This window comes from Castor canadensis, chromosome 1 (genome assembly GCF_047511655.1).
Source record: "Castor canadensis chromosome 1, mCasCan1.hap1v2, whole genome shotgun sequence".
In the NCBI taxonomy this organism is placed as follows: domain Eukaryota; kingdom Metazoa; phylum Chordata; class Mammalia; order Rodentia; family Castoridae; genus Castor; species Castor canadensis.
This window is the reverse complement of record NC_133386.1, coordinates 27,001,117-27,022,966: the sequence shown is the minus strand read 5'-3', so window position 1 is coordinate 27,022,966 and position 21,850 is coordinate 27,001,117. Positions and strand designations below refer to the sequence as shown.

Sequence of the window (21,850 nt, the reverse complement as noted above, 5' to 3'; positions counted from 1 at the left end):
AAGAAAAAGTAATCTATTTGTTCATTAAAGTCACAGTTCAGAAACTGGGTTGGTTTTCAGCATAGCTGGATTTCCTTGGATATCACCAGAGAGCTGTCTCTTCTCACTGCTCTGTTGTCCTTCCTGGTGACTTCCTTCTCCATCTGTTGGGGATGGTTGCCTCTGGCAGCTCCAGGCTCAGCAGATTCTTACAGTGCATGATTCCAGAGGAGTCAGCAGCTTCTGTCCCCATATCAATATTTGAAAAGAGCTATGACTGACCTACTTGAGTCAGGTCCTACCAGGTGATTGCCCTGTGCATATGTGTGTGGGAGGAGTTAGGAAACCCCCTTTGATAAGGTGACAATTAGGAAAAGAACAGAGAGAGAGAGCTGGGTTCTGGGGGTGTCTTGTGGGAGTCTTGGGATCAGTGGCTAGCATAAAAAGAGGATAAACCTTTAAAAGGATTAGACAGACCCAACTCCATGCCCATCACCCTTGGGCACAGTATGATTTCAGGGGCAGGGTAGGGGCCTTTCTGCCTAAAAGGCAGTGCTGTGTGCAATCAGGACAATCATTGTGCAGGGCAAAGTAATTTGGTCTGAATTAATCTTTTATAGACAAAAGCCACTGAATGCAAATATCTGGTAGAAGGAGCGCACTTGTGAGAGTTGTCAGGCCAACATAGCTGGCTGATCTCTGTATCTGACTGCGGGGTCACAGAGAGGTGGGCACAGGGCCCCTGGGAGGGAAGGAATGCCCACAGGACCAGCCCATGTCCATATCAGGCCAGCAGCTGTGTGTTAAGAGAGGGTGGCTGCTGTTGAAGTACCAAAAGGAATTGAGGTCACAGCTGAAGAGAAAATGTATGTCTTGGGAACACTGTCACCAAAATGTCTCTCCTTGAACAGGAGAGGTTTTGGTGGTTTGGCCCAGGGCACATCCAGCAATTGTCTATGTGGGAAGTCTTGCTATTGTTTAAAGCACAAAGGCCTATTTTCCTTTCCAGAGATCATGATCTCAAACAGAAGGATAAAATAAACCAAGAAAACCTGCCCAAATAATGAAAAACAGTTGCTTTCCAAAGTCAACTATTCCTTTGGTAAATGATATGTCAGTTAAGGAAACCAAGTTGTTCAGTGTAAGAATTTCAAAAGATTATAGTTTTAAAAGGCTTATCTGGAATTCATTTGAGATCAGGTTTGATCTCACCAATTTTTTTATTTTTTTCTTACTTTAAAACTTGGAACTTAATTTAGAAAATTTCTCCTTTTTGCTTGAAATCAAAGTATCATAGAATTTATTGACACTTGCCTTAAAAGCTATTTAGATATGGAACTTATTAGTGACTGAATGTTGGGTAATGCTGACTTAAGAGGTCTTTCCAAGGGCAGGGTATGGTGGTCCATCCTGTAATCCCAGATAGATACTTGGAGGGTGGAGATAGAAGGATCTCAGTTCAAAATAGCCTGGCAAAAGTTAGCAAGACCCTATCTCAGGAACAAGCCAGGCAGACTTAGATGCACATGCCTGTGATCTCAGCTACATGGGAGGTGGAGGTAGGAGGATCTCTGTCTGAGGGTGGCCAGGTGAAAAGTGTGAGTTGCTCTTTAAAAGCAAAAAGACTGGGGACATGGCTAAAGTGGTAGAGTACTTGCCTAGTGTGTGCAAAGCCCTGAGTTCAAACATCAGTACCTCCCAAAAAAGGGATCTTTCTAGTGAATGCTAACTTTCAATTGTGTAGGCACTTTTAGGTACTGCTCTTACTTGTCCCTGAGAGGCAATTATCAGCCACCAGCTGTCTACTACTCCCTCAGACCTCTCTATTTCCATGCCTTCTTGTCCTAAGAGTCAACACTTGCCCTTCAATATGTGGACACTAGAAAAAAGTCCCCAATGTCAATAGGGCAATGTTAACATTATATTATTCAAGGAAATAAGAGGAAATCTATTCAAACACGAGGAAGAAGCTACAGAGGATCAGATTTTAAAAGTTTAAGCTGTGGAATTAGATAGGTGGGCTTCCAGACTTTGGCCAATCACTTAACCTACAGAGGCTCACCTATAATGTAGGAACAATCATGATGACCTATGGGCCAGTGTGAGAACTGAAGAAATAGTGTATGTGCAAATGTAGAGCTCAGACAGACTGAAACCTGGGCTTGCTGAGAGATGTGTATGAGAAAATGCCTGTAACTCCATCTACTCTCCCAGTCAAGGCACAGGATTGGGCTGAGACTCTTTGTCACCATTTGGTGGCTCCTGGTAAGCAGGCAGGCCTTTAGCTAGATTCCCCAAAAGACAGATGCTTGGGGAACCAGGGGGAGGAAGGGAAGAGAGTCAAATTGCTATGAGGATGGCAAAAAAGGCCTCTGACCTGGAAAGCCTTATTCTAAGCAATATTCATAGCCCTATTTCTTACTGGGGAGCTATAGATCCTAGAGGGCTTAACCCCTCTCTAGGCTCTATATATTCTTCTCTGTTATTTAGCCATCTCCCCAGAATTACATGGCCCTTGCTATTAAATAAACTTCATGTCTTGCAGGTCCACCAGAACCTTCCCTTCAGTCCTATCTCTATCCTGCGGGTATCACTCAGCAGGTACATCTATCAGCACAACAGAGGTCAGATCCTTTCTGTTGTCCCTCCCTCAAAGAACTTTGATCAAGTGCAAGATGAAATAGGCTTTCTGAGATTAAATCAAAGCAAAACAAAGTCAAAAAGCCCCTGCTGTGTTAATCAGTTTCAGTCATTGTGACAAAGTACCTGATAAAATCAATGGTAGAAGTGATTTCAGTCCATAGTCACTTGGCTGTGTGTTAAGCAATACGTCATGGCTGGAGGGAAGCTGACTACCTCATGACAACCAAGAAGCAGAAATAGATAGAGAGAGGAAGAGTCTAGGGACAAGGTATACCCTACAAAGGCATACTCTTTATGAACTGCTTCCTCCAATTAGGTCCTACTCCCTAATAGCCTATTCAGCTATGAACTCATCAGTGAATTAATCCACTGAAGTCAGCACCTTCATGATCCATCACCTCTCAATAGTACCACTATTTGGGGACCAAGCCTTCATCACATGAGCCTTTTTTGGAGGATACTTCATATCCAATCTATACCTGCCTTTCCCTTCTAGTAGATGAGGGGAAAGATAACTAATAAAGAAGATCAAGGAGTAAACAACATAGTGGTCAGGTGGTTCAAGTGCTATGAAAAAAATGAGGGGTATAGATTGCTGCAGGGGGCAGGTGACCAGGGAAATATGAGTGATCAAGGGACGTTTTAGCAAAGACCTGATGGAGTTGAGAGACCGATCTATGGAAACCAGGGGCTCAGCCTTCCAGAAAACAGTTGGTCACCTTGAAGCCAAGAATTTATATTTAGGAGCAAGCAATGCAGTTGGTGTTCTAGAGTAAAGTAAGCAAGGTGAGACTGAGGGAAGAATGACATGTGAGAGTCAGTGAGAACAGGAAACAGCTTGTTCGGGCTTGGGAGACCATTATGAGGCTGTTGGATACAAGATGGAAAGCTATTGGGGGTCTACGGTTCACATGTGAGAGTTCTGTCTGATTATCTTGTTGAGATTATAGTAAGGTTGGTAGAGCAGGAGGCCAGTGAGGTGACTGCAGTCATCATCCAGCTGGGACATGATGATGGCCTGGAGTAAAGTGGTTGTATAACATGTCATATTTTGAGGTAGATCCAATAGGATTTATTGATGCATTGAATACAGAAGTCAAAGAAATGGAGGAGACAAAGATGGCGCCAATGCTTTTGGCCTGACAGTCACTCCAGGCACTCACTGAGCATGCCCTGTGATCAAATGGCAATTTCACTCTTATGACTGCCTGGCCAAAAGCATTGGTGTTTACTGTTTGGTCTTCCCTGGCTGGAACTTAGTGTGGGCTAAGGTGTCTAAGAAGGACTTCATCTGACAGACTTAAGCATTGTGTTCTCCCTTTAAAAGCCCAAATAACAAATATTTCAAAATTAAAAGCAAAAAATTAAAATATTTATTAAAATAATATGACAATGTATTCATAACATGATGCAGAATGTGACAATTCCTCTTTTTCATGAAGTATTTTCTACTTTCCTAAGCATGCCTAAGTCCTCAGGCATGAAGGCAAAACCAAAGCAAAACAAACAAAATAGAAGCAAAACCTGATGTTACCTAAATAACTTCCATGAGGCAACTGTAATTCCCTTTTTATTATCAGGCTTTAGTATTACTGAGTTTCATACACTGAGATGCTGTTACACATCCAGTCTCTATTCCCCACCTATCACGTCTCTCTCAATTCTTCACCCTACTCCCAAAAGAACAAAGGGTTGAAAAAGTAATAAACAAAAAAAAGAAAAAGAAAAATTTAAATGTATAATTCAAAAACAGAGTTAAAAGTCATTTTTTTTCAGTCTCTAGTTTTTTCTCGAGTCAGTTTTCTGACCACAAAAGAAAGCAATGAAACCAATTCTCTAGCTCTGGGGTTTTTTTTTTTTTAAATCTCCCCCATGCATTTGTGAATAACTTGTAATCCATACATTGCTGTGAGTAATTGTGTATAACCAGAAGTACCGATTGTAATGTTTGAAATCACATTTTGGGGCAATTTTCATGTGCAATTGTGCAAATGTTCTCTGATACACATCTCCTCCTACATGTAAGGACTGACCCCAAAGTGAGGAAGGCAGCTTTCTGAGTCTTAGGCCATCCTGTCTTTCCTTATGAGAGGCAATGGGGTTCATAGGGCTTCAATTTAGCTTTTTAATCTCAAAACAAAATAAAACTGTCTGTACCAGTCTCTCACCCAGACAAATGAACCACCCACTGCAAGCCTCCAGCATAAAGGTGGGCGAGCGCCCTACATGGACCTGACTGTGTCCAATTAAACTGTCACTCATAAGATCCTCCCATGTCAAAGGTTGGGAGGTGCTACCAGAAAGAGTCCATTTGCCAAGGAGCGTTGAGTTATTAGTGTGAAATTTACTAGTTAGTGTGGTAACTAGTCTTTTTCTATTTATGGCTAAAATTATTATACCTAATTTCAAGATAAGAACAAATTTTTCCAAGGCAATATTTTAAACAAAGGAAGAAAGAAAAGATAAACTTAATGTGAGTATGTGTTAAATGAGGGGAAATTATACTGCCATTTTTCAACAGTTATCTATTATTGTTCATCATCTTCAGTGAGATATTGATTTAGAGATCATGAGAAGTTTTTTTAAAAATTCCCCTTTTTTTCATAGGCTAGAATCTAAAACAAATTTTGATTCACAAAGTAGAAATGATTCATAATGGAAAATAAATGTATGAAAAGGGTAGTCATATAAAATAGAAACATACAGAAAAATATTCATTCATATAAAAATTTTAAATAGCAATGTCTACATCAAATTGAAGTGGCCCAATGGAGTGACAAATATGATTGCTTCAGGATTCCCTCAGCTGTAATGGTAACAAAATTATCTCACCATTTTATTAAATGCTTATTAGTGCTTGGTTCTTAATTTTTATTTTGCTGTTGTAGAAGAATGAAGTTAGGAATGTTACTTTAGAAGTAAAGTTCTGTATTTCATAGAGTCCTTTATTCTTTGCTTCTTCTTTAAATTCTAATTTTTAAGGGGTGTTGTTCAAGTTTATTTTGCAAGAGACATACAGAGAAAGAAGGAATGGATAAACTAAGAAGTCCCTGAAAGTAATGGTGACCACTGCTCTAAGAAAATATGAAAATGACTTTGAATAAGATTATGCAAACACGAGGCGTGCCATTCTCAAAATGCCTCTCATTTCTGTATGGCAGAACTGTCCATATCAATTCTTGGGATTTCCACACATCTCTTTGCACTTCTCTGGCTGCTTCGGTCTAACATGGGCTGATATATTTCAGCCACTACGCAGTACCGGGAGCGAGGTGTGAGAGCTTCGATTCTGACAACTCTGTGAGCCCCTTCATATACTTTTTTCTCCTACACACAAGGGAGAAAAATCAGATTATAAATGGTTTCCAGTAAATTGTTGATTTGCTTTGTTTTTGTTAAAATCAGTGAGTTGTACGTGGTTAGGATAGTAATTGAGTGGGAGGGTTCTTTCCTAGACATGTCCTTCTCCCCAGAGTTCAGGACCATAATCTGGTGAAGGACAATTCAAGTGGCCAAGAAGGTGCTATCTGACTTCTCACTGAGGGCTGCTGATTGACTAGCCCAAAGATGAGAGCCTGTTTTTCACGAGTTTGAGCTGTGCAGCGAAGAGAGTTAACTGTAGATGTGCCACACATGGCCCCCGACAGAAAGTCAGAGACAGCATGATCCCACGGAATCACTTGCTGTTTCCCTCTTCTGGTCCTTCCTGGGTCTGACAGCACTGGGTTTCCTGTTTTGGGCTGTCCGTGAGATTGCTCATTATCCCCTAATGAAACTCCATTCCTTGCTTCTGCATTCGAAGGACTTTGAATGGGCTTCTTTTTCCTTCCAACCAAAGGAACACTTTCTTAAACAGACACCAGCAAAGAAACTTTCAGCTTGCCACCAAACTCAGTTAAAGGCACTGATGGTGGATTTTTTTAGCAAACTGCCACAGAAAAATTGATATAAATGTATTATGCTGTGATTAAAAACTATTAAAGTAAATAAGGTGTTAAGTATTGTTACTATCAACTTATAGCTATATAGGGAAGACCAAAGAGAGACAAGCTGAGTGACAGGGCACACCCCCACACACATGTACACCCCCACCCCCACACACATGTACACACACACCCCACACACATACACACATGCAATATATACTCACATGAATACTGGTGGTGATACAAGTGCTAATTGTTTATCATTGAGGGTAAAAGTGAGAAAGAATTTAAAAAGGTAGGGAAAAATAAAAGGAGATAAGTGTAGCAAGAGAGAGAATATAAAATATGGCCAAAATGTTAGTTAAATACACAATAGAGGCTGGGCAGGTGGTGCACACCTGTAATTCCAGCACTCAGGAAGGCTGAGGCAGGAGGATCAGGAGTTTGAGACCAGCCTGGACTACATTGTGAGCTCCTGAGTCAAAAAACAGAACAAAAGACAATAAACAATAAAAAATACTAACATGTGTTCATCTGATTTACCTTTTCTAGTGAATCATTAAGTGTGAAAACTCGGTATACTAAGTCATAGTAATTTTCTGCAGATACGTTTTTTCCTTTTAGGTCTCTATATGGCAAATCTGGAGTATGGAGAACTACCAACAAAGATCCATTGACACGGGTTAGATTCACGACTGGAGGATCTATTTTCACTGGAGAAAGAATAAGAAAATTTGACAAGTCATTGAAAACATGAACTATTACACATGGATATGCTCTGTGTCATGGTGAGACATAAAATTTAGAAATCTGGAAAAATCATTACGAACCTACAATACAAACATCTGAGAAGTTTCTTTGAAGATAATTTTAAATTTGCAAACACTGACACCTTCTATTTCAGCATTAAGAGACCATTAATCATTTCCTCAGCCCACAGTGATTGCTTTAGAAAATTAAGTATAAAAAACTATTTGTTGGGAGATCTTACAGAAAGGTAGATATTATACAGATCCTTAAAGATGTACAATTTCAAAGCAGCATTAAAACCATTTGAAGATTTATAGCTATAAAATTTGCCCAAGTTTTTTCCATATTATGAAAAGGATTGGAAAATCAAAAGAGAGAATTTTTGATATGCATTTTAAAAGTTCCCAAAAACCAGATCATTACTAACAAAGAAAGAGAACCACATGCACAATCATTTTAATTGTCCCCAGATTCAATACTGAATTTCTAAGCATTGATTTTCTTGTTTGGTATGCATTGTGATTTCCAGTTTATAGATTTCACATCTTTTCTAATTCTTGAGAACTGGCCATTCACTCTCTTTCTCTTACTCCATGTATGTCTATAAGTAAGAAATGGATATGTATATATCACACCTATCTATCTATCTATCTATCTATCTATCTATCTATCTATCTATCATCTATCTAGCATCCCTCTATCAATCTATCATCTATTTATCTATTTATCATCCATCATTCTATCATCTATCTATGATCCATCAGTCTATCAACTATTTATCTATTTATCATCCATCTGTCAATCTATCTATCATCTATCTGTCTTCTATTATCTATCATTTATCTATTATCTATCTGTGCATCTCTCTATCATCTACCATCTATTTATAATCTATCTACCTATTATCTATCATCTATCATCTATCTATCTATCTATCACCATTATCTATCCATCTACCTATCTGTTATCTATCTATCATCTATTTACCTATCATCCATCTATCTATCTATCAACCTATCTATCTATCTATCTATCTATCTATCTACCTACCTACCTACTGGTCTATCTCTGTTCATTTATCAACATGCTCTTCTGGAATTTTGAGTCAACATCTACTAGAACTTCTTATTCTCTTCTTCATGTGTTTTAGATTCTCTTTTATTTTTTCATCTTTTTTCCTCAGTGGAGAATTTTAAATTTCTTCAGCCCTGTTGTCTAGCCCATCAGCTTATTTTTCAGTTATGTCTAATCTGATCTTTAATCCATACATGATTTTTAAATTTTTCAATGATTTAAACTTTTCATTTCTATGAGGTCTGTTTAAATCTTTTTCAGTCCATCTGCTTTTAAAGCAAATAACATTCTGTCCTTCACTTATGTTTGAGTCCCTGTGCTATATCTTTAATCATCTACTTCTAATATTATAAAATACTTGAACTGCTGGTCATGTCTTGCTTATTTTTTGTTTGTATGTATCTGTTTTTTTGTGTGTTTTTGTGAGCACCTATTCAAAAGTTGATACTTTCTTTTTGTAGCTTCATTTGAAATTTTATTTTAAAGACATAAGATATACCTATATAAGATAGACACAAATAAATTATAAAGATTTGTTTACTAACAACACCCCTATAAAGCTATCACCTGATCCAGAAACAGAATGTTATAGGCACCTCAGAAACCTCCTTTATGTCCCCCTAGTTCTCCACTTCATGATTTTCCTGACCTCTATTACCATGTAGATTCATTTTGAAATAAATCTTACAATCACTTATACCTTTATACAATATATACTTTTTGGTCTGACTTCTTTCACTTAAACATACACATCAGTATAGGCTGGATTTTGTTCCCTACTGTAATACCTCAGAATATAACTATAGTTAAAGACAGTGCCTGCTGAAAACCTTGATCTTGGATTTCCAGCATCCATAACTGTGGGAAAACAAACTCTTATCAAAGCCCCAGTTTGTAGTCCTGTTATGGCAGCTTTAACAAACAAATATATGTGTGCAGACAAAAACATATGTCTGTATGTGTATATACATGCACACATCCATATTCATTTTTCCAGGTATCAGTAGTTCCTTCTTTTGAACAATTGCATGAATATTATAATTTTATCCCTGGTTATTCACAGACTTTTAGGTTGTTTCCTATTTAGGGCTATTATAAGTAAACTGCTATGAATATTCTTATATATGTGTTTGTGGGAACATGCATTTTGTCAGGTATGTACCTAGGAGTTCCATTGGGTCATATGGTTTACATATTTTTAGGTTTTGTTGATATTGTCAATTTTCTACCATGACTATACCAATTAACAGTCCCTTCAAACATAAATGAAAGGTCCTATTTTTTCATATGCTTTAAATATTTGGCATTATTATCTCCAAATTTTTTTATTTCAGCCATTGCAGTAAGTATGTAGTACTAGTTCATTGTGTTTTTAGGCTTTATTTCTCTAATAATGGAATTGAACAACTTTTAACAGATTTATTGGTCACTTGATTATCCACTTTTGTGCAGAGCCTGTTCAAGTCTTTTGTTTATTTTTTAATTGCTTGTCTGTCTTATTATTGATTTTTAAGAGTTCTTTGTACATTCTGAATATAGATCTTTATGAAAAATCATATTATAAGTACATCAACTCTTTATCTTAGATTTTAATTGGTCAGTGTTACAGTTAATCTTAAATACAGTGTTATTCACCTTTTGTGGGAAGTGCATACTTCAGGCATTGGCCTAGAAGAATCAGTGAGCTGAGTTGAGCTGCAAGCCTCACAGAGGCTCCTGGTCTGTGACCTGTGAGGCTGGACTTTGCAACAGAGTAACCATTCTCCACTCATCCATTCTAACTGTGTTCCAAGACCAATTCAAGATTACTTGGCCTCACAGCACTTTACTCAATGACCACTCTCTCCCCCACACCTTTTTTTTGGCACCAGTGCTGAGATGGAATAGGGCGTCATATATGTTAGGCAAATGCTGTACTGCTGAATTGCACCCCAACCCCATGCCCAGATTTCTTTCTCCTTGAGACATTCTCTGCACATGAATACATCAATCAACTGATTTATTTTAACCTCTTTGTCTAGTCCTCATAAATCCCCTTCTAAAATTTATCCTACTCTAGCATTTTCTGATGAGATTCCCTTTGTATCTGGTTTTACAAATTGTCTCTCACTCAGTGCTCTCTTCCCAGCCAATCTTATCAAAGTCCATTGCAATATCTACAAATGACTTATGACTCTAATAAAGACTTTACCTTTAAGTCCTGAATCTGTACAGACATTCGACTCAGAGATTTCAAAGCATCTTAAATTCAACATATTCAGCCAGGCGCCGGTGGCTCACACCTGTAATCCTAGCTACTCAGGAGGCAAGAGATCAGGAGAATCACAGTTCGAAGCCAACCCAGGCAAATAGCTGGGAGACTCTATCTTAAAAAACCTTTCACAAAACACAGGGCTGGTGCAGTGGCTCAAGGACCTGAGTTCAAGCCCCAGTACCGCAAAAAAAAAAAAAAAAAAAAAAAAAAAAAAATTCAAAATGGAACTTGTAATCCTGATTGCCCTGCATACCTCAAAACTTGTGCTCCCATGAAATCCCTTCCTATCTAGCTATGCAGGAAAGAGACCTAGAGATCATCTTTGACATGCTATTCCTTGCCAGTCTACCCAACCTGTCACCAAATCCTGAAAAATTCTGACTAAACAGCCCTCCAATGATATGTTTTCTATAGTCCTTGTCATTGTCTTGATTTAAGCCAAAATTTGTCTCCTATAGCTTTCTATGGTAGCCTGTTATTCCTCACATACCTGCATCCACTCTATCCTCTTTCTGATCTGTTTCTCCAATGCAGCCAAAGTGAACTTGGCCACATAAAACTGATCATGTGTTCCTCTAATTAAAATTACATTTAGGGGGCTAGGAATGTAGCTCAATGGTAGACTGGTTGCCTGGAATGCACCAGGCCTTGGATTCAACGCCCAGCACTGCCAAAAAAAAAAAGTTGCTCAAAATTACATTTTTTTCTGGAGGAAGTATAGCTCCTTAACAGAAAATTCTCATTGCCTGGCACACATTTCCAGTCTCACCTCATTTCACACTCCCTCTTACCTGCCCTACTTCGCCATACCAGCTGTCTTGCCAGAGAGCTTCTTCCTATGACTGGAATGCTTTACTGACCCTCTGTCTGATTAGCCCTGTTCATCTTCAGGTATCAGCTCAAGGGTCCCCTCCCCACACATATCTGGTCAGGTCCCTCCTGGGCTATGATCTTATATGCCTGTGCATCTTTCTTTTGTCTCACCTGTCACAGTATCATTTTACTGGTGTGTGATTGTTTTATTCATAGCTCTTTTCCTTACAAAACACAAAGCTCTAGGAAGAAAAAGACTTCTATATGTTTGCCAGGCTTGCCCTATTTCCTCTAGGACCTAGAAGAATGCCTGGAATATAGTAAGTCCCTTATAAATAATTGCTGAATGAGTGAAGAGGCGAGATGATCCTTTAATCTGACTGTAGCCTACACTATTAGAATATCAGGCCTATCCGAAAGTTCACATATATTTTTATCTAAGAAATTCTGGGGACAGGTAATATTGAAATCTTACAAAGCATCAAATGCTATTTTAACTTAAGTATTTTTTTTTTCTTTTTAATCTTGCTTTGCCTCTAGAGAGGCACCAGGAATCAGAACTTCTTAATGAGAGATAACATCTCGCTGCTCAGAACAGGCCTCAAGTGAGCCAAAGCATATAGGCCCTCATTAGTTCAGGGTCTAGGAACATGGAGGAGAGGGCCAAGCAAGAGGCTGAGGAGGCAGCTGAGTGGGTAGGGTGCCTCACAATTGCTTCTAAAGACTAGCTTCAATTTTAACTGTTTTGTAGACTGGATTTCTTACTCTTCTACCTATGAGACCTTGCATAAAAAGGCTTTTAAAAAACTCTGCCCAAGGTTTATTTTCTTTTATGGACAGTGATCACGTAGAGAGAACTTAAATCATTCTTAACTGCTATTCCAATTTAAGTATGATTGAGACAAAGTGTCACCTCATCTCAACCAGTGTCTTTGGCTATAGTTACCTGATGGGCCTAATGGATCAGACTACAGGAGGCTTCATAGATGAGTTATTTGAATGTGATCCCGTTTCTAGGCTTGAGTATAATGAAGTACTTCACAGATTCCCCTCATTGGTATACACCAGCTTAGTGTGCAATCTTCTTTTCCTTACTAAGGAATTGTCTATTGAGTGTCTTGTGGTTGAGCGTCAAGTTATCCCAAGAAACAATGTGTTACATATACATTGATTTGCTCAATTCCTTTCCTCCCTTCTGCTAATTGGAAAGTACATAACACAAACCAACCAACCAGCCAAGTCAAAAACAAAACTTTTTTCCCCCTGAGTTCTATTGTGTTTACCATTATGGACATGATCCCGTTAGTTTCGATCTAATTGGACATTGCACCAGTTAGAAGAGGTACTGGATGGATCCACAGTATTATTCACCCAAAACTATTGAGATCAAAGGATCTCAGGAATAAAAGAGTTTATTAAGCCATTACAGATGTTAGCCAGAAAAAGAAGACCTCCTGGGACAGTTCCTACAACTACCAATAGGAAGGTTGGTAGCAGCTGGAAAATGTCTGCTGGACCTAGAAGTAAGAGTATTTTTATAAACTTTGGGGAAGGAAAGTACTGATTACATTGAGCCTACACCTGATATAGATGAGAGGGCCAAGGTTATGCAAAGTGGGGAAAGCTTTGGGATAAGAGGTCAGTTGGTAGGAAGTAACTGCTCCTTCTGGATTGGTTGGGATTAATGGTCACAATGAGGGCTGGTGGAGTGGCTCAAGTGGTAGAGTGCCTACCCAGGAAGTGTGAGGCCCTGAGTTCAAACCCCAACATCACCAAAAATAAATAAAAATAATAATAGTCATGGTGGTTTTTATGTGACAGGGTACAGTAGTCTTGGTGGTTGGCTTTGATGAGACTTGAGTTAAAGTTTTAATATACACTCAAGAGTATAGTTTTGTTCTTTTGGCCTTTTCAACCTACAGCTTGTAACCGAGTAACCTCTACCCTTCTCTCCTGCCTTGTCTCCTTTGGCCCTTTGCAATGAAATGTAAGATGTCTCAGAATTTAAGATCCAGAATGCGACTATTTTGGTGTCCATATGAATGTGATGCAGCAGTCACCTATGGCAAAGCAATTGCAAGGGACCCATAATAACCAAAATAAGCTTGAAAAATAACAAAGTAGGGCAGCTCATGTTTCCCCAAAACTTACTACAAAGCAGCAGTAATCAAGACATTGTGATTCTGGCACAATGACAGATATATACATCACTGGAATGGAATCAAGAGCCTGGAAATAAACACTTCTACGCGCAACAGATTTTCAATAAGGGAAATAGACTAGTCTTTTTAACCAATGGTACTGGGACTATTGGACAGCCATAAAAAAAATGACATTGACTCTTTACCTCACACTGTATATAAAAACTAATTCAAAATGAATCAAAGACTTAAACATAAAATAGAGTCTATTAAAACATAAGGCGAACCTTTATGAACTTGGATTTGGCAAACTGTTCTTGGCAAACTACTCACCAATAGTATAAGTAATAAAAGAAAAAGTAGATAAATTAGCCTTCAACGAGCTAAAAGCCTTTGTGTTGTAAAGACACCATCAAAATAGTGAAAAATCACCCAAAAGAATGAAACAAAATATTTGACAATTATACCTGATAAGGGACTGACATTCAGAATAGATAATGAACTCTTACAGCTCAAAAATAAACAGTTAAATTTTAAAATTGGGTAAAGAATCTGAATTATGAATTCTCTGAGGGAGATATATAAATGGCCAATGAACACATCTAAAGACCTCTACATTTTTGAGCTTCAGAGAAATGCAAATGAAAACCACATGACATACCATGTCATAGCCACTAGGATGGCTAGAATCAAGAGTCATGTAAGAAGTGATGACGGGATGTGCAGAAACTGGACACTCACACACTGCCCTGGGGAATGGAAGATGCTTTGAAAGCAGACTGCTAGTTCCTCAAATGACTAGACATAATATTATCATGAGACCCAGAAATTCTAATCCTAGGTATGTACCTAAGAGAAAAATGTATTTCCACACAAACTTGTTTATAGCACATTATTCATAACAGTCAAAATGTCCATCAGCTGAGGAATGCAGATATAAAAGGTGGTACACACAAATATTGGAATATTATTCATCCATATAAGGAAATGAAATATTGATATGTATTAAGGCATGGATAAACTTTGAAAAAATTATTGTAAGGGAAAGAAGCCAGTTATAAGAGACCACATATTATGTGATTCAGTCAAGAAGAGGGAACTCCACATAGAGAAAGAAAGTAGATTAGTAGTTGCTTAAAATTTGGGGAGTTGTGAGAATGAAGGGGTAAGAAGGTGAGAGCCAGAGAGCATGGAGTTTCTTTTTGAAATGATAAAAATGTTCTAAAATCAACTGTGAGTGATATTTATACATACATGTGACTATATTAAAACCATTGTACTTTATATGTTATATGGTTAAGTTGTAAGGTGAGTGGATTAATCTCAATAATACTCTAAAAGATCTAGGTAGGCATAGTGACATTCTGTTTCCCTCATATCCAGCAGGACTTTATAAGCTCATGAACAAAATGGTTGAACAGGATAGAGGCTATATAGATAGTCCCCGGCTTATGATGACTCTACTTTATACTGGTGTGAGAGTGATGTACATTCAGTAGAATCTATACTTTCTACAGAATTTTGAACTTTCTCTTTTCCCAGACTAGCCATATGCAGTAAGATTCTCTCTGTGACACTGGGCAGTGCAGAAGCAGCAGCTCACAGTCAGCCCTGCAATCATGCAGGGAAATACCCAACATCACAGTGCACTGTGTTGCTAAGTTGTGAGGTTCAGTAGGTGAGCTATAACAAATTAATTTTTGACTTATGACATTTCCAATTTACAAGGGTTTCATTGGGACATAACCTTATTGTAAGTGAAGGAGCCTCTGCGTAGACTCAACAACATGGACTTCCTCTTACAAAGGTCAGGCTGACCCAACTAATGGTCCAACTGCCCAGAAAAAACCAATGTTGAGGCCTTATTGTGGTGCAATACTCCAGAGGCGCTCATCTGCCACCTGGCTGCAGGTAGACTTTGTTTTTCTGGTATCTTCTCACAGGGAGGGGGCAAGAAACATTGGAATGCACCCTTCTATTTCAATGGGTTTTCTTTGCTGCTCTCATGGTTTTATTGGAAGAGTCCTCCCCCACAACAAACCAGAGATGCAATGAATGCCCTATCCATCTGCTTGTTACTCCACACCACATCGTTTATGACAAAGAAGCTATTACTGTGGAAGAAAAAGTGAGGTCTCATACTCACAGGCTTATTTTGCCTTACCATATATCTCATCACTCAGAACTCTCTGGCTTTATAAGGTGAAATGCATAATTGAAATCTCAGTTTGAGAGACAGTTACCATGTGAAGTGGAATGTGAATTGGTATATGCTCTAAACCTGTGACCAACATAGAATACGCTGGTCTAGGATTTAAAACTGCAAGTGAGAGAGACAGCTCTCACTATTACACATGGTGAGCAACTCATGAAATTTTTGCTTCCAAAAAGCTTGACCTTTAATTCTTCTGATTTATAAAAAAAAAAAAAAATTCAAAGAATTGGAAGTTGTGGCTGTCTCCTAACCATTTACAGTTCCTGGTATCATTTAACCAACAAAGGGAAAATGAGGTTGTTGCACGCTCTGGGGTGAGCAGTTCTGATTATCAAGGGGAATACAGTTGCTACAAATGCAGTGGGGTAGGTAGAAGAATGCTAGGTATCCTCTAAAATGCCCCTTAAAACTATATTCAGTGATGAAATTAATGTAAGGTTGTGTCAAGCTAATACAAGAAAGACCAAAAGGATTCTTCATGAATAAGGAACTGAGGTGTTGGCTGAAAAGAAAGTGAAGGATGAGTTAAGAATGAGGATAGAGTTTATAAGTACTAAGTACAGCCTCATGACTCACAACTATGAGGATAATGCAAAATGCTCGTATTTTCTTTCCTGTTATTTGTATCTTTATAACCCTCTCTCTTTTCTCTCTTCCTTTCCTGTGATACTTTATATAATATCTGTTGATAACAGTTAATTTTATAATTTACATCTTAGATTATTAGATCTGTGATTACGACTGAAGTAGGAAAGGAATAAACAGTATCCAGAAATGGATACGGAGAGAGTACTTTTGGCTGTCCTTTTGGGGAGGCAACTAAAAGTCTTCATTTCCTCAACAGAAAATTCTTCTAAAATGAGTATTTTCTGGAACTTAACCCCTCTTATTTGTGGGAGGATTGCACAATATGGTTTCTGTCCTCCTTACATACTTTCTTTTTTTTTAAAGAAGTAATGATCTGGCAGCATGTCAGAGTCAGAATGAAGACTGCAGTTAATAGAGCAGAATTCGAACCCCCATTCAAGCAATATAGGCCCGAAACTTGTGCAATGACTGAACCTGTGCACTTGATTTCCTGGGCCGTCACATGAGCATACTAAAGGCTACTCCCCATAGAGTTGTTCCGAGGAGTCTGCCAAGTGGGATGGCAGAGGCCCGAGCACAGCAGAGTCCAGGGTCTGCCTGAGCTTTGGGAGGCTCTTCAAGGGCAGGAAGAACAAAGGTAAAGTAACCACACAAACTCACTTTCCCACCAGGGCGTGAAGCGAGGCGTCAAGCTCCAATCTGAGTACTTTCCAGCCCAGGTCGTCTTCACCCTCCCATAATAAGGCTCCTGCAGATCTAAGGTTTCATTGGTAAGGTCACAAAAGAGTTCTTGGGTCCCCCAACAGTCCTCTTTATTTTCCCATTGTTTCTGTCCATACCTGGAAAAGGGAGGAAAACAATGATCCCAGTGTTTTCTTCATCAAAGGGGCCTTCCGTTTTTCCAGTATATTACTTTTTATGCAGGTTGAAACCTGCCAGCTAACATCAGTGCCACTATGGTGATCTTTAAGAATACTTAACATTTCCTTCTTGCTAACCAAAGGGCAAGCTTGGTGAGGATATATGCAGCCTTGACACCTGCATCACTGACACTGGAGTTTTAATATTTTAGTACTTAGTCAAGTAGTTCTCTGGTCTATGAACCAGCTTCCATTTTTAAGTACTCATCTTCCACATCCTTATTGTTTTTGAGGTTTCAACTCTTTGTGGTTTTTCGCCACTTCTCATCAGCTTGCTGTTGAGTAAGAAGACTGATTCTGAGAAGTTACTACTGCCTGTCACCTCAGGTGAAGCTTACCTAACACGCATTGCTCATCTCCTTATTGAAAACTGAGTGGAAGTTATAGTCAGGGCTCTGTACAGAGCTCTGTGATTCGGGGGCAGGAAGAGACAGAGGAAAACCATTGCAAAAAGGTGGCAAGGTAAAGAGGCAGACGGGTGGGCTGAGGGGACATTGTCACAGCCAAAGGGAAGACAAGCATTCTACCTTACCAGTCACAAATCAGAGCAAACACAGTAAGGCGATGATGGGGAGCAGACAGGAGGTAGAGGGTGGGGAGAAAGGATCCCCTTGTTGAAGGACTTGAAATCTACCCTGCTAGCCATGTAATGAGGAATATGGCTGGTCTCTGTACCCTGCAGTCTACACAGCGATGGCAGTGTTCAGTGTTAGGATTAAAGCTGAGCCAACAACAAACACAGGGCACAACTGGATGGTTTTTAATTGTTGTTCATTGATGAGATTTTGTCTTGGCTAGCTAAACTTAGCTGTAATGACTGACTTCTCTTATAACATAATACCTTGTTTTGTCCTGTTTGAAAGAGCACAGATTTTATCAGTAAGCCCACATGAATTGCATACAACCAAATGAAAGTTTTCAAAACTATAAATCAGCATTGTGAAAATATTAAAGAGACAGGAAAGGATCCAAGTATTCTGGAGTCCTCATGTCATCATAACTTCCAGTCAGCAGGCAGCCTTCCTAGAAGAAAGTCACTTCGGTCCCCATCTCAGCTTCTTTTCAGCTCTCTGAAACCCCCCGAATAAAGTCCAGATCTTAACACTCTGCTGCATTCCAGAACATGTTTTCCCTATAGCCTTCTGTCAGTTAGAGGAATAGCTCAATGTACTCACATTTTGTACTGCACAAAATATACACTGCTGTTGCCAGAAAGGGCCCTCCCAGGCTGCCAGTGCAAAACGTTGCGAAAATTTCGAGACTGAAATTGGACCTTCTGGGGCTTCAGAGAATCATGGACTGGCTGGGTTTCTAAATTAGCAAGAGAAGGAAAGCATTGTACATTACTATGAGCACTGTTATTAGCGCAAGTTTTTAAATGTAATACCTGTGTCAGGATTCCCTGCTTTAAGTGCAGGTAGTGGAGGTGGAGGCCAGAAATCAACATTTTTACTCTTCATTGTGATGATTTTGATACACAGTAAAGTCCCTTCCCTCCTCTCCCCTCCCCTCCCCTCCCCTCCTCTTCCTTTCCCTTCCCTTCCCTCCTCTCCTCTTCCCTACCCTTCCCTTCCCTTCCCTCACATAGGGTCTCACACTTTTTCCCAGGCCAGCCTTGGACTATGGCCTTTCTACCTCTGCTTCTCTCTTAGCTTCTATTACAGGTTTGCCCCCCTACACTTGGCTTATTTTTTTTTAGAAAGGCTCTCCCTAACACTTTGCCTGGACTAGTCCCAAACCACAATTCTCCTAACTCTACCTTCCATGTAGCTGGGATTACAGGCATAAGCCACTGTGTCTGCCCCCTCTTTTCTCACTTCTCTAACAACTTCACTCCTACTACCCACACACCATAACAACTCACTGTGCACCAGGCACTGAGGGATTTTTAGCTATATTCACTCATTACACTTCCTAGCAATTCCATGAGAATGGTACTACTCTAGATTTCCTCTTACAGGTTAAAGACCAAGCCTAGGATAGTGAAGAACTTGTCTAGCAGCAAATGGTGAATCTGATTTTGAACTCAGGTAGTCTGACTCCAGAGCCTGCCTCTCACTGGCCACAGAAAACTAAGAACAAAATCTCGGGAGAGAGGAGCTAATGGAAGGAGCAGAGCACCTAAAGGCTGAGAATGTTCCTCTTCCTCCTCCTTCCTCTCTTTTCCTCCTTCTCTTCATTGACATTCACTGAACATTAAACAGCTATGAATAGTCAGCATATAACATATAGGTATTAGCTCCATACCAGTTCTTCTCGATCTATCTAATTCCCACAACCACCAAATAAGGTAGGTGTTTTTATTACTGAATTTTCTGGATATGGAAGCTGAGGCTTAAAGAAGTTGTGTATCATGCCCAAGTTGTATATCTTGTTTGTACAATGCAGGGCCATTGTCATTTTGGTAGCATTGAATTGCTGCTAAATGAGTCCTTGTTGTTACTAGGGGCCAGAGAGAGGCAAGGCTACACTAATTCATGGATTTCCGGAAAGCGAATGGGAGCTTTGGTTACTTTTCTGAATAGTCATGGAACAATGGTATGGGCAATGGTTGTGGGCACTTCCTTAAGCCACTTATACTGAGAGCACCCATCTGTTGAGTTGGGACTCCAGGGGCTTACCAACAGGTACGTTGTGCTGATAAGATGCTCTGCACACTCGAAGAACTCTCTGCAAACACCAACCATGAATTATCTCAAGTTGTTTCTAGTCCCTATTCTGTACACACACTGCTCTAAGTAGTTTGCATACACATCAACTCTCTGAATCTTCACAGTGACCTAACACCACCATTCCACAGACGAGAAAACTGAGGCACAGGGTGTTCTAGACCCTGACGGTTTAGCTTACGGGCCTGTGCTTATAACCACTACTTGCTAGTGTCCCTTCAAGGGAAAACAAATTCTAACTCAGGGAGAGAGGTGTGCATGCATTTGGCCCTTAGGAAGTTCCTTGCACCCATGAGAGAACCTCCTCTGTAGTAGGCACCACTTATCAGCTGCAGAGAGAAAGTGATCCCATGCCAGCTACGACCATTTAGTGACCTAACAAAGCTGAAATCTTTACAAAGCCCAGAAAAGCACCAATATAATTTCTAATCACCCCACGATGAGACTCAAGTGACAAAGTGAGGAAAGGAAGGACTTACCTCCTCTGCCAGCCAGGAGGAACCTGATAAGGAAGGCTAGAAAGCAATGCTTAGGCGTCATGGTGGCAAGTGGGATGGTCAGGCAGCCAGTGTTCCCTTCACTGAGGTGACAACTCGGAAGAGGGAACTATAAAATGCAAGCTGACCACCCCCTTTTTGGGCTTAGCCAATAGTAATTGTTTACTTGATATAAATTTATTTTGTTGCATTATGTTATTTTGCCATCTGTTATAGTATAAGAATCACTTCAAAACAAACAAAACCCAAAACCATTTTCTGTAAGTCATGTTTATACTACAGAGTGTTTTTGTTGGGGCTTTTCTAGCAGGCCCCAAGGGCAAGGTAGGACCCAAATTGTGCAAGCTGTACACAGGGGAGTGAATCAAGCAACTCACCTGCCTTAAGAAATCTGGCTTAAGATTCTGGAGACTGCCAGGGACCAGGACTTGGCCTGCAGGGCGATTGTGAGTGTTGTGCTTGGCAGTTACAGCCACCAGCACCCCTGGCAATTTTATTCAGAGTGGAAACCTCTCACTGGTTCTTTCTGTTCCTCCTTTTGTTGGTAGCTCCCCAATTAACCTTCCTGGTATGCCTCAGGCACCCACTACCTCTGTACATGCATCTCCTTCCCATGACAGCCTTGAGCCACCTTCAGCCATGCCTCTTTCTTCTCCATCCCACTTTTCTCCACTCCCAATTTTCAGCAACCTTGATAAAGATTTTTGAGCCTGTCAAGCTACATGATGTCTTAAAACCCTGAATGTGGAGGAGTGTGTTAATGGGTTGAGTGACATTAGGTCTTTTTCATATCTTCTTTGAAATCTGATCGAATTAGGTCATCTTCTTTCCATATGATTCATTACATCGCTTTACAAAAAAAATTCCACATGTTTTTAGAGATGCTAAACTATACAACTGAAGCATAAGAACGTCATAAAATTTTTTGGGGAGTTGTTAAAACAACAGACTCCAGAGGTTAAAAGAGGAAATGAATTCTGTCGTCTTTTTCTCTAGTATAGTCATTGTTGTTCAGGTTCTCAGTGGAACAGTTCCCTTGATGAGGAATAGTGATGGCTGCTGAGCAGTATTCATTCATTCACTCATTCATTCATTCACATTTAAGAAATGTGTGTTGATCTACCATAAACTAGGCATTGCTCTGAGCTGCAGACAAGACAGCCCCTGCCTTCCTGAAGCTTACCTCTCGCGGCAGGTGGGGACATAGACAATAACTAACTAAGAAAAGGCTGTGACTTCTCTTTCTTTCCTTCTTAAATAGGAGATAAAATGTTTCAAAAGGTGACTGCGAAGTCACTTCATCTCCCCACACACCACAAAGATTAGCTGAGACTAGAGCTGTAGGAGGCTAAGGGAAAACTGGAAGAGCTATAAGGACAGC

At 39.7% G+C, this 21,850-nt stretch overlaps 1 protein-coding gene across 1 annotated transcript; it reads right to left on the bottom strand.

Annotated features, from left to right (window-relative positions):
- Positions 1 to 4,063: 4,063 nt before the first annotated feature.
- Il22ra2 (interleukin 22 receptor subunit alpha 2) lies at positions 4,064 to 20,540 on the bottom strand. The gene is made up of 5 exons (XM_020180402.2): positions 20,452 to 20,540; positions 18,479 to 18,614; positions 17,044 to 17,222; positions 7,092 to 7,261; positions 4,064 to 5,949 (listed from the first exon to the last, which is right to left on the bottom strand). Exons 1-5 carry the CDS (start codon positions 20,510 to 20,512, stop codon positions 5,767 to 5,769), a joined length of 729 nt encoding a protein of 242 aa, XP_020035991.1. The 5' UTR covers positions 20,513 to 20,540; the 3' UTR covers positions 4,064 to 5,766.
- Between the last annotated feature and the right edge of the window lie 1,310 nt (positions 20,541 to 21,850).

Bases quoted from the DNA above. Each gene is read 5' to 3' on its own strand.
- Il22ra2 (XM_020180402.2), bottom strand. From the start codon at position 20,512: ATGACGCCTAAGCATTGCTTTCTAGCCTTCCTTATCAGGTTCCTCCTG. The intron at 18,615-20,451 runs GTAAGTCCTTCC...TTGCTAATTTAG, and splicing joins CCTCCTGGCTGGCAGAGGAG to AAACCCAGCCAGTCCATGAT. The intron at 7,262-17,043 runs GTGAGTTTGTGT...TTCTTTCTCCAG, and splicing joins CTTCACGCCCTGGTGGGAAA to TGAAAATAGATCCTCCAGTC.